This window comes from Oncorhynchus keta, chromosome 29, assembly GCF_023373465.1.
Source record: "Oncorhynchus keta strain PuntledgeMale-10-30-2019 chromosome 29, Oket_V2, whole genome shotgun sequence".
Classification (NCBI taxonomy): Eukaryota; Metazoa; Chordata; class Actinopteri; order Salmoniformes; family Salmonidae; genus Oncorhynchus; species Oncorhynchus keta.
This window is the reverse complement of record NC_068449.1, coordinates 40,622,098-40,635,478: the sequence shown is the minus strand read 5'-3', so window position 1 is coordinate 40,635,478 and position 13,381 is coordinate 40,622,098. Positions and strand designations below refer to the sequence as shown.

The 13,381-nt window shown below is 40.4% G+C and overlaps 1 protein-coding gene across 2 annotated transcripts in view; it reads left to right on the top strand.

Moving 5' to 3' along the window:
- Positions 1–8,586: 8,586 nt before the first annotated feature.
- The window catches only part of LOC118362896 (guanylate cyclase soluble subunit beta-1-like), a 59,676-nt gene continuing 54,881 nt past the window's right edge, over positions 8,587–13,381 (top strand). Inside the window, exons 1-5 of one of the 2 annotated variants that reach the window (XM_035743617.2) lie at positions 8,587–8,748; positions 9,076–9,149; positions 10,923–10,948; positions 11,192–11,310; positions 11,815–12,012. In XM_035743617.2, coding sequence (XP_035599510.1) covers positions 8,746–8,748; positions 9,076–9,149; positions 10,923–10,948; positions 11,192–11,310; positions 11,815–12,012 — 420 coding nt within the window. In that variant the 5' untranslated portion in view covers positions 8,587–8,745. Of the gene's footprint in view, positions 8,749–9,075; positions 9,150–10,922; positions 11,024–11,191; positions 11,311–11,814; positions 12,013–13,381 lie in introns of both variants that reach the window. The other variant, XM_035743616.2, reaches the window with a different exon arrangement.

Below are 13,381 nucleotides of genomic sequence, written 5' to 3'. Positions count from 1 at the left end.
GCCATGGTAGCCAAAATAATGGCCTGCCCAGCATTTTTATACATGATCTTAAGCGTGATGGGATGTTAACTGCTTAACTAACTCAGGAACCACACTTGTGTGGAAGCAGCTGCTTTCAATATACTTTGTATCCCTTATTTACTCAAGTGTTTTCATTATTTTGGCAGTTACCTGTAGTTTGATATTACACTGCAACAATGTGAGGATCAAACATTTGCTCAAAGTTTGTTTTGTATTTTCACACAAAGGAAATTATGTTCAAAATTGCACTCTATTCCCTCTGGACCTCAAAGCCAGTTTTTTTCATTCTAACCCCTTTAATCAGGGACTGATATAGATCTGGGACACCAGGTGGGTGCAATTAATTATCTGCCTTAATTGACAGTGACCAGTTGTTGTTGGGGGTTAGCTGCCTTCCTTAAGGGCAGAACAGATTTTTCCACCTTGCCAGCTCAGGGATTCAAACCAGAGACCTTTCAGTTACTGGCCAATGGCTCCTAACTGCTAGGCTACCTGCCAGGCTACCTGCCACTAGTTGTACTCTACAATACATAGAGAACGAAATGTAATTTCAGACACAGACTTGATTGTGACAGATGTGATGGTAGGCCTAAAGGAGGAGATCAGATGCAATTAGGAAAGTGGAATGGGGTCAGGTAAGGAAGAAAACAACATTTATTTTATGTTTTATTATTACAATCATGTAGCCCTCTGTCATTATAGGCTGCACAACTGCACACAAAACATGGATCAGTAAACAGCAGGTAAAACTTGTCCACCTCTCAATATTTAAAAAAAAGCAACAGAAACACTGATTCTGTCCCTAACAGCACCCGATTACCTATATAGTGCACTAGTTTTGTGCAGTGTACTGAAAATACCAGGCCCATCCAAGTTGACCTGTGAGTCAAAACCAGTGCAACAGCACAGCAGCTTTGACTAAACAACGGCGATTGTGTTCTTTCTTTGTCCTTTTTGGAACATCTTAAGAGATTTACAATAGATCTAAAAACAGTAATAAATGCTTTTATTAGTGGACATTTGATCAAATGTTTGCTTCAAAGAGGACATGTGACATGATAAGTATAGGCTTATGTCTAAACATCAGACAAATATTTATTGAACCTTTAGACAAATATTTATTGAACTAGGCAAGTCCGTTAAGAACAAATTCCTATTTACAATGACGGCCTACCACGACCAAACCCAGACGACGCTGGGCCAATTGTGTGCCGCACTATGGGACTCCCAATCACGTCCGGATGTGATAGTCTGGATTCGAACCAGGGACTGTAGTGACGCCTCTAGCACTGAGATGGGCCCCCACTCGGGAGCCCAAAATATATAACATATACAGTACCAGTCAAAAGTTTGAACACACCTACTCAGTCAAGGGTTTTTCTATGTTTTTACTATTTTCTACATTGTAGAATAATGGTAAAGACATCAAAACTATGAAATAACACATATGGAATCATGTAGGAACCAAAAACGTGTCAAACAAATATAAAAATATTTGAGATTCTTCAAAGTAGCCACACATTGCCTTGATGACAGCTTTACACACTCTTGGCATTCTCTCAACCAGCTTCACCTGGAATGCTTTTCCAGCAGCCTTGAAGGAGTTCCCACATATGCTGAGCACTAGTTGTCTGCTTTTTCTTCACTCTGCGGTCCAACTCATCACAAACCATCTCAATTGGGTTGAGGTTGGGTGATTGTGGAGGCCAGGTCATCTTATTCAGCACTCATCACTCTCCTTCCTGGTCAAATAGCCCGTACACAGCCTGGAGGTGTGATGGGTCATTATCATGTGGAAAAACAAATGATAGTCCCATTAAGCGCAAACCGGATGGGATGGCGTACTGCTGCAGAATGCTGTGGTAGCCATGCTGGTTAAGTGTGCCTTGAATTCTAAATAAATCAAAGACAGTGTCACCACACCTACTCTGCATCTCACAAAGACGGTTGGAACCAAAAATCTAAAATTTAGATTAATCAGACCAAAGGATAGATTTCCACCGGTCAAATGTCCATGGCTCATGTTCTTTTGGCCAAAAGCAAGTCTCTTCTTCTTATTGGTGTCCTTTTTAGTAGTGGTTCCTTTTGCAGTAATTTGACCATGAAGGTCTGATTCCTCTGAACAGTTGATGTTGAGAAGTGTCTGTTACTTGAACGCTGCAATTTCCGAGGCTGGTAACTCGAATGAATGTATCCTCTGTAGCAGAGGTAACTCTAGGTTTTCCTTTTCTGTGACAGTCCTCATGAGAGCCAGTTTCATCATAGAGCTGGATGGTTATACGACTGCACTTGAAACTTTCAAAGTTCTTTACATTTTCCCGGATTGACTGACCTTCATGTCTTATAGTGATGATGGACTGTAATTTCTCTTTGCTTATTTGAGCTGTCTTGCAATAATATGGACGTTTACCAAATAGAGTTATCTTCTGTATACCACCCCTACCTTGTCACAACACAGCTGATTGGCTCAAATGCATTAAGGAAAGAAATTCCACAAATTAACTTTTAACAAGGCACACCTGTTAATTGAAATGCATTCCAGGTGACTACCTCATGAAGCTGGTTGAGAGAATGCCAGGAGTATGCAAAGCTGTCATCAAGGAAAAGGGAGGCTACTTTGAACAATCTCAAGCTTAACATATATTTTGATTTAAAACTTTTGGTTACTACACGATTCCATTTGTGTTATTTCATAGTTTTGATGTCTTCACTATTATTCTACAATGCAACAAAATTAAGAAAAACCCTTGCATGAGTAGGTGTGTCGAAACTTTTGACTGATACTGTACTTAAGTAGTTTCAGTTGAAGTCGAAAGTTTACACACACCTTAGCCAAATACATGTAAACTCAATTTTTCACAATTCTTGACATTTAATCCTAGTAAAAATTCCCTGTTTTAGGTCATAGCCACTCTCCCACGCCGAACAAGTATTAAAAGTATAAATCATTTTGAATTCAATTTAAGATGGTGCTGATAGAGATGGCAGCTTCGCTAATTGTCCTTAGGCAACTGTGCACTATTTTGTGTTATTTATTTATTATTTCTCATTGTTAGCCCAGAAAACCTTAAGTGTAATTACATACAGCCGGGAAGAACTATTGGATATCAGAGAGACGTCAATTTACCAGCAGTGCGACCAGGAATACGACTTTCCAAAAGCAAATCCTTTGTCTGCACCTCCCAGGGCATTTATAATGATTCCAGAGGCCGCCCCAAAACAACGCCGTCGGAAGAGAGGGTGCCGGAGCGGTCTTCTAGTGAGGCTTCGAATGTGCGCACACCACACACAGCTTCTGAGTATACTACTCGCAAATGTACAGTCCCTAGTTAACAAAGTTGACAGAATTAGGTCAAGAGTTGATTTCCAAAGAGATATCCGGGATTGTAACATACTCTGTTTCACGGAGACATGGCTAGCTGGGCACATGCTGTCGGAGTCCATACGGCCAACGGGATTTTCAGTGGGTGGGGGTGGGGGTGTATGTTTCATGATTAACGACTCATGGTGTAATTGTATCAACACAAGAACGCAAGTAATTTTGTTCACGTGACCTAGAATTCCTCACAAACAACTGCTGACCGTATTATCTCCCAAGAGAACTCCCCTCGGTTATCTTCACAGCCGTGTAGATCCCCCTGCAAGTGAATACCAAGATGGCCATCAAGGAACTTCACTGGACTTTATGCAAACTGGAAACCATATATCCTGAGGCTGCATTTATTGTAGCTGGGAATTTTAACAAAGCTAATCTGAGAACAAGGCTACCTACATTTTATCAGCATATCGATTGCAGTACACGAGCGAGTAACACACTCGACCACTGCTACTCTAACTTCCGCGGCACATACAAGGCCCTCCCCCGCCCTCCTTCTAGCAAATATGACCATGACTCCATCTTGTTGCTCCCCTCCTATAGGCAGAAACTAAAATAGGAAGTGCCCGTGCTTAGGTCTATCCAATGATGGTCTGACCAATCAGATTCCACGCGACCAGATTGCTTTGATCACGTGGACTGGGATATGTTCCGGGTAGCCTAGACAATAACATTGACGTATACGCTGACTTGGTGAGCGAGTTTACAAGGAGATGTTGTACCCACTGTGACTATTAAAACCTTCCCTAACCAGAAACCGTGGATTGATGGCAGCATTCATGCAAAACTGAAAGCACGTACCACCGCATTTAATCATGGCAAGGCAACTGGAAACATGACCGAATACAGTGTAGCTATTCCCTCCATAAGGCAAGCAAAGTGTCATTATAGGGACAAAGTGTTGCAATTGAGCGGCTAAAACATCTACTTTGTGCATGACACAAATCATTTTTCCAACAATTGTTTACAGACAGATTATTTCACTTATAACTCACTGTATCACAATTCCAGTGGGTCAGAAGTTTACATACACTAAGTTGACTGAGCATTTAAACATCTTGGAATATTCCAGAACATTATGGCTTTAGAAGCTTCTGATAGGCTAATTTCATGGACTACCTTCAAACTCAGTGTCTCTTTGCTTGGCATCATGGGAAAATTGAAAGAAATCAGCCAAGACCTCAGAATGTTTTTGTAGACCTCCACAAGTCTGGTTCATCCTTGGGAGCAATTTCCAAACACCTGAAGGTACCACGTTCATCTGTACAAACAATAGTAAGTATAAACACCATGGGACCATGCAGCATCATAACGCTCAGGAAGGAGAAGCTTACTTTAATGAGAAAAGTGAAAATCAATCCCAGAACAACAGCAAAGGACCTTGTAAAGATGCTGGAGGAAAAGGGTACAAAAGTATCTATATCCACAGTAAAATGAGTCCTATATCGACATAACCCGAAAGGCCGCTCAGCAAGGTAGAAGCCACTGCTCCAAAACCGCCATAACAAAGCCAGACTACGGTTTGCAATTGCACATGGAGGCAAAGATCATACTTTTTAGAGAAATATCCTCTGGTCTGATTAAACTGTTTGGCCATAATGACCATCGTTACGTTTGGAGGAAAAAGGGGGATGCTTGCAAGCTGAAGAACACCATCCCAACAGTGAAGCACGGGGGTGGCAGCATCATGTTGTGGGGCTGCTTTGCTGCAGGAGGGACTGGTGCACTTCACAAAATTGATGGCGTTATCAGAAAGGAAAATTATGTGGATATATTGAAGCAACATCTCTAGACATCAGTCAGGAAGTTAAAGCTTGGTCGTGAATGGGTATCCAAATGGATAATGACCCCAAGCATACTTCCAAAGTTGTGGCAAAATGGCTTAAGGACAACAAAGTCTAGGTATTGGAGTGACCATCACAAAGCCCTGACCTCAATCCTATAGAAAATTTGTGGGCAGAACTGAAAAAGCGTGTGCGAGCAAGGAGGCCTGCACACCCTGACCATAGTTTGCTTTGTATGTTTCTATGTTTTGTTTGGTCAGGGTGTGATCTGAGTGGGCATTCTATGTTACATATCTAGTTTGTCTATTTCTATGTTTGGCCTGATATGGTTCTCAATCAGAGGCAGGTGTTAGTCAGTCTCTGATTGGGAACCATATTTAGGTAGCCTGTTTAATGTTGGGTTTTGTGGGTGATTGTTCCTGTCTCTGTGTTTGCACCAGATAGGGCTGTTTTGGTTTTTCACATTTCTTGTTTTGTTAGTCTATTCATGTATAGTTTCTTTATTAAAGAACCATGAATAATAACCACGCTGTGTTTTGGTCCGCCTCTCCTTCGACTCAAGAAAACCGTTACAGACCCACTGGAAATGTGATGAAATAAATAAAAGCTTAAATATATCCTTCTCTCTACTATTATTCTGACATTTCACATTCTTAAAATAAAGCGGTGATCCTAACTGACCTAAGACAGGGACTTTTTACTAGGATTAAATGTCAGGAATTGTGAAAAACTGAGTTTAAATGTATTTGGCTACGGTGTATGTAAACTTCTGACTTCAACTGTATGTGGCAGGGTCTACAGACTATCACGGATTACAAAAAGAAAACCAGCCCCATTGCAGACATCAACATCTCCCAGACTAATTAAGCAACTTCTTTGCGTGCTTTGAGGACAATACAGTGCCACCAACACGGCCCGCTACCAAAGACAGTAGGCTCTCCTTCTCCGTGGCCGACGTGAATAAAACATTTAAACATGTTAACCCATGCAGACATATACGGACATATTCAATCAATCCCTATCCCAGTCTGCTGTCCCCACATGCTTCAAGATGGCCACCATTGTTCCTGTTCCCAAGAAAGCTAAGGTACCTGAACTAAATTACTATTGCCTCGCAGCACTCACTTCTGTCATCATGAAGTGCTTTGAGAGACTAGTCAAGGATCATATCACCTTCACTCTACCTGTTACCATAGACCCACTTCAATTTGCTTACCGCCCCAATAGGTCCACAGACGATGCAATCACCATCACACTACACACTGCCCTATCCCATCTGGACAAGAGGAATACCTATGTAAGAATGCTGTTCATTCACTACAGCTCAGCATTCAACACCATAGTACCCTCAACTCATCATTAAGCTTGAGACTCTGGCTCTCGACTCCGCCCTGTGCATTTGGGTCCTGGACTTCCTGATGGGCCGCCTCCATGTGGTGAAGGTAGGAAACAACATCTCCACTCCGCTGATCCTCAACACTGGGGCCCCACAAGGGTGCGTTCTCAGCCCTCTACTGTACTCCCTGTTCACCCACGACTGCGTGGCCATGCACACCTCCAACTCAATCATCAAGTTTGCAGACGACACTGCAGTGGCAGACTTGATTACTAACAACAACAAGACAGCCTACAGGGAGGAGGTGAGGGCACTCAGAGTGTGGTGTCAGGAAAATATCATCGCACTCAATATCAGCAAAACAAAAGAGATGATCATGGACTTCAGGAAACAGCAAAGGGAGCACCCCCCTATCCACATCGACGGGACATAAGTGGAGAAGGTGGAATGTTTTAAGTTCCTCTGTGTACATATCATCGACAAACTGAAATGGTCCACGAACAAACAGTGTGGTGAAGAAGGCGCAACAGCGCCTCTTCAACCTCAGGAGGCCGAAAAAATGTGGCTTGTCACCGAAAACCCTCACTAACTTTTACAGGTGCACAATTGAGAGCATCCTATCGGGCTGTGTCACCACCTTGTACGGCAACTGCACCCCCCCACAACCCCAAGGCTCTGCAGAGGGTGGTGCAGTCTGCACAACGCATCACCGGGGGCAAACTACCTGTCCTCCAGGACACCTGCAACACCTGATATCACAGGAAGGCAAAAAAGATAGTCAAGGACAATAACCACCCGAGCCACTACCTGTTCCAGAAGGTGAGGTCAGCACAGATGCATCAGAGCTGGGGCAGAGAGATTGAAAAATGGCTATCTCAAGGCCATCAGATTGTTAAACATCCACCACTAGCACAGAGAGGCGGCTGCCTACCTACAGACTTGATGTCATTGGCCACTTTAATACTAGTGACTTGTATAATGCCACTTTAAGAATGTTTACATATCTCGCATTACTCATCTCATATACTGTATCCTTCACTATCTATTGCATCTTAGCTGCTCTGTCACTGCTCATCCATATATTTTACACTGACATATTCTCATCCCATTCCTTTACTACATTGTGTCTATTAGGTTTTGTTGTGGAATTTGTTAGATATTAGGTTTTGTTGTGGAATTTGTTAGATATTAGGTTTTGTTGTGGAATTATTAGATATTACCTGTTTGGTACTGCTGCACTGTCGGATCTAGAAGCATAAACATTTCACTACACAATGTGTATGTGACCAATACAATTTGATTTGAATAGCCTGAATCCACAGAGCTCTTCTTGCAGGCTCTATTTCCCTACTTGGGAACATTGTGAACCGTAGGTCGGGATTTCTGACCTGGTTACATGTACATTGAACAACACAGTAGCTTTTCGGCATGTTTTGTTATTTCTGTATAACTATTAACCATTGTAAAAGAGTTGGCTCTTTTACAATTGGGGTCAATAAGAAAGAAAATGTGTTTAGTGGGTATGGATGAGGAGAATTCCTTATTACGTGATTCTCGAGTATACTGTGCATTATAGGGAAATAATGCACGCCCTATAATTCCCTGTAAGACAATCATAAACGAGTATTCAACAATGCCATGATATAGTTAAACAATAAGGTACCTCAGGGGTGTGGTATATTGCCAATATACCACGGCTAAGGGCTGTTCCTGCACGACGCAACACGGAGTGCCTGGATAAAGTTTTTAGCCGTGGTATATTGGCCATATATCGCAAACCCCCGAGGTGCCTTATAAACTGGTTACCAGCGTAATTAGAGCAGTAAAAATACATGTTTTGTCATACCTGTGGTATACGGCCTGATATACAGCCAATCAGCATTCAGGGCTCGAACCACCCAGTTTATAATCTATTCTACCTAGGATTTGTTTATATCATTTGATTGTGGCATTTAAATAGGTTGGTTTCGTTGTGTAGTCTTTATTTGACACTGTTTTCATAAACAACGCTGTCTTCAGCGAGCAACCCTCATTTCTTCCTCAGTGGTCAGTTGCCGAGTGAATATTTTTGTCCTTGAGCTCCCATTGGACACATTCGATGTCAATTTGATGAGGAATGTTTTCAAGAATGGAGCCGCAACGTAACATCTGCAAACTGTGAAGGTGCCGTGTTGATTTAGACATAACAGTTTACATTGATAAGGAATCGTGAAGAACTGGTCGTAGAAATGGTATGTAAACATCAACCTATTAGATTTCACGGCGACATTTGATTGCCATGGTTATTTTGATGTGTAGTGGTGCGTTTTCCCGTATGAGAACGAGCTATCAGCCTATGGCTACAATATCTGTTCACTGTAAATTAACACTGAAATTCGTGATGCGAGTGCGATTTTATCGTTCTAATATTCATGTTGCATTAATGAAAACATTATTTGCTGTTGAACAAGTCATTCCAATTTACAGTGGAATCATAACACTATCATCACTCTACATTTTTGACATACTTGTATTTTCTGATTTATGTTTCTCTATTTCTGTTTTATATCCGTTTTTAGTATGGTTTTGTCAATCACGCCTTGGAACTACTTGTATTACGAAATTATGGCGAAGACGTGTGGGAAGACATCAAGTGAGTTCAAAGATTTGTTTTGTATTTGTGATTGACACAGGGCATTTGCATACCATAATTCAAAGCAGAAAGTGAAAATAAAAACTAAATGTAGCCATGTTGCAAAATGCAAAACAAGGAATCAGCAGGTATGTTCAGTAGATAGATATGTTAGTAACACATTAAATTGCTCCTATAACTGTGTGAAGCAGCATTGTAGTAACACACTTTACACACATGAACGCATAGATTTTGTATTGTAGATATGTGGTAGGAGAGTAGCTTAGTGGCTTGAGGGCAGACAATGTGTTGTGAAAAGTTTTATGAAATGTACGATTTTAAATTGTAGATAACTGCCTTAAATGTTACTTAATAAATACAAATTACACTACTGCTTAAGTAATTACCATGTAATAACAATTGCTTACTTTACTTTTTAATTTAAGTTATTACACTTTAATTGTGTTTACTACATTGTCTTGACCACAACTTTATTTAACCTACCAATATGACATGGATAATAATGCAAAAATATGTCAATTAACCATATTATAGTATTGAAATCAATAATTTACATTTACATTTAAGTCATTTAGCAGACGCTCTTATCCAGAGCGACTTACAAATAATCTCCCCCTATTGCTAGACAGAGTGTATAACGAATGGCCATGTCAGGACCAGCAGATATAGTGGGCCTATCTAACTTATACCATGTGACCATAAATCACCATAGATCACCAGCAAACATAAAAGAAAACGATATATATAATTAATCAATTCATTATTAAATGACACCACTATTATGGGAAGGCGAGCCATATTTTTACTCATCATTTCATTTTCATTAGCTTTCTAATAGTGGTGATAAAGGGAGGTTGTTGCATTATGAAAACAAAGTGCTCAAATATTTGGCAAGATCCAAGTTTATTTTTCTTCCTCCGTCTTTGCTGTTCCAGGAGCCAGACTTTCATCCCATCCTATGCTATAAGAACAGAGGCACAGCTGCCTCTCCAAAAAAAAACGTGTTTTGAGGATTCTGGTCATTTTTATCGCCCAAAAACATTGTGCTGCAATATTTCTCAACCTTATCTTGGCTGACGTAATTCAACATTATTACATGCGTAAATATTCAAGCTAGGTTTTATTTTCAGATCTTGCATCACAGAGAAATTGAAAAAGTAATTCTTATTTTCACTACATTTTTATGTTTGTTCAGCAGATCACATGCTCAGAGAAAGTGGTTGCTAGCCAGCACAGCAAATCAGTATTGTTTTCTCAGATCAACTCGGTAATCAGGTCAAATAGACCTCATTAGGATATATAACAGGCTTATTTATTAGCATGCCAAATACATTTTCTCATTGTAACTTCTAAATATATATAATCCTACGATGCAGTTAGTGCTCAAAGGTAGATTAAGGGTACTCCAACATTCATGAAGGTGTCATGACGGTTTTCATAACGTTCTTATGAATGCCTTATGTATACCCCCATAAAGTAAAGTGATACTGATTGTTTTTGATTGGACCAAATAAGTATAGCTATCACTTTACTGAAGGACCCTTATGTATGATTCATTTAAGGCTTTTATAACAGCTATTTAAGATGTTATAACATCAGCCATAGGCATAAACAACGGCATACAATGTTATGAAGCTAGTTTTAATGGATACTATAGAGGACAAGCGAAATATGTTGTCGTATGCTCTTGTCAACTGCCTCTTTATTACATAGGTAATAATCACATGTTAATATGATATCTAATAATTGCATTTTCTTCTTTCCTGTTATCAGGAGGGAGGCACAACTCGATGTAGAGGGTCAGTTCCTTGTCAGAATCATATATGAAGATGCCAAAACATATGACCTTGTTGCTGCTGCAAGCAAAGTTCTCAGTATGTTTTTTAATCATGTTTTGAAATGCAAGATGCTTTACTTGAACCAGTTTATTCCTAACATAATTGTATGGCATCACTTTAAAATACGCTACCCTTTATAAAGGGTCACTTATTTTAAAGTGTTACCAATGGGACTGAGATGGTGTATTTTTTTTTATCTTGCAGAGATTGATGCAGGGTGTATCCTACAGATGTTTGGGAAGATGTTTTTTGAGTTTTGCCAAGAATCAGGGTATGACACCATCCTGCGTGTTTTAGGCTCCAATGTCCGTGAATTCTTGCAGGTAAGCACTCCAGTTCCCTTCTTAATATTTCTTCAGTGAACAGATACTCATGTAAAACAATGTCCTCTTCAATGTCATGAATGCTTCAACGTAAGTTAAATATGACCTATATTTCAATTGTACAGTGCCGAAACAATTCTGTGTCCGACCCCTCGTCTTTGAATATGGGGGAGTTGACCATGTAATTCAAATAGGACAGTGGCAGTTTGATTTGCCAAGACCGAACCCTCTATTTACAAATACAAAATGTAGGGCTTCACTTTGGGTTGGAATAGAGATAAAGGAGTGAGACTGGAGTTATGTAACCTTGTTCTGAAGGCCTGCTTTTGGCCTGCCTTGCCTGCTCCCAGATCAGTTTATGCTGTGTAGCCAACTCCTATGGTGTTTGGTATGACAATGACCACAGGAGTTGGCTATATAACGCAAACTGATATGGGACCAGTCTAAATGGAATCTTAATGGAGAGAAACTACTATTTCAATCATTTATGCAACCCCCATACAGAATCTGGATGCCCTCCACGACCACCTAGGTACCATCTACCCTGGGATGAGGGCTCCGTCCTTCCGCTGCACAGACGCGGAGAAGGGCAACAATCTGATCCTGCACTACTACTCGGAGAGGGAGGGGCTCCAGGACATTGTGATCGGCATCATCAAGACGGTGGCCCAACAGATCCACGGCACAGAAATAGAAATGAAGGTGTGCTGTTTAAAATAAAATAATAACTATTATTACTTAAAAGGATTGGACCCTTTAAAAAAAAGCCTAAAATGACATCTTGATGCCATTTGGAAGGAAACACTTTGAAGTTTGTAGAAATGTGAAATTAATGTAGAGACAAGCAGGTGTTCAAACTGTAGAAGCCATTTCCTACTTTTGAATTAAAAAATAGATTTTATCAAACAAAACTATGCTACATTTTATCTCTGGGACCCTCAGGATGACAAATCAGCATACGATTACTGAATGTAAGTACATTATTTACCTTCAGAGGTGAATGTATAAAACCAGTTGCTGTGATACAAGTTTGTTGTTGTGCACTCTTCTCAAACAATAGCATTTTTTTTACTTTAATAGCTACTGTAAATTGGGTAGTGCAGTTATATTAACAAGAATGTAAGCTTTCTGGCCATATAAGACATGTCTATGTCCTGGAAAGTTTGCGGTTACTTACGTCTTTCCAGTTAGCAACAACTGTCCCGGTATAGGGACACCAATCTCGTAGATCCTTAAGAAATGAAAGGGATAGTTCGGGATTTTGCCAATGAGGCCCCTTATCTACTTCCCCAGAGTCAGATGAACTCGTGGATACCATTTATATGTCTCTGTATTCAGTATGAAGGAAGTTAGAGGTGGTTTCGCGAGCCAATGCTAACTACTGCTAGACCTAACGCGGGCACTGTTTTTTGTGTGCCTTGGAAGTTATTTGGATTCTGTGCTGCTTGGGGTTCTTACCTTCAGTCCAAAATGGGACAGTGGCCGACTTTCAAATGCCCCTCTCCATTCAGGAGTTGTTTAGGTCTGAGCAACTGCTAGTGTTGGTCACTCAGTGGGCAGTTTTTGATCTGAGATGCTGGTGGGTCTCTGTTGACTTGGGTCAGATGTCTATGAAAGAGGCAGAATGTTAGTACACTCAGAAGGTGACGTAATACAACTACCAAGTAGCTAGTAGTTATAGTGTAAGATACGGTATTTTAAAGTGTCTAACCATTATTAGACTGATATAAGTATCATGATAGTTTTAAAGCTAGGAATATGTGAATAAGTTATGTACCTTCTTTATAGCATAGTAGTCCATGCAGAAAACACCAGGTGGAATTAGTATATACCATTGGTATAGACTTGGATAGTCCTCTCAAAAATCTTGTCTCTGAGCACATAGGTTACCTCCTCATTTTCAGAGAAAGCCAACTATACTTTCAATCCTAATCATATCGCAGAGATAGGTGTCCGTATGTATTTTTTATCTCCCAAGCTCGGCGTAAAATTAAATGGGGGAGCTGAATTGACAGACCCTGCAAATATGACACCAGATTTTCTGGAAGTGTTATTCATTGTTGCCACGGAA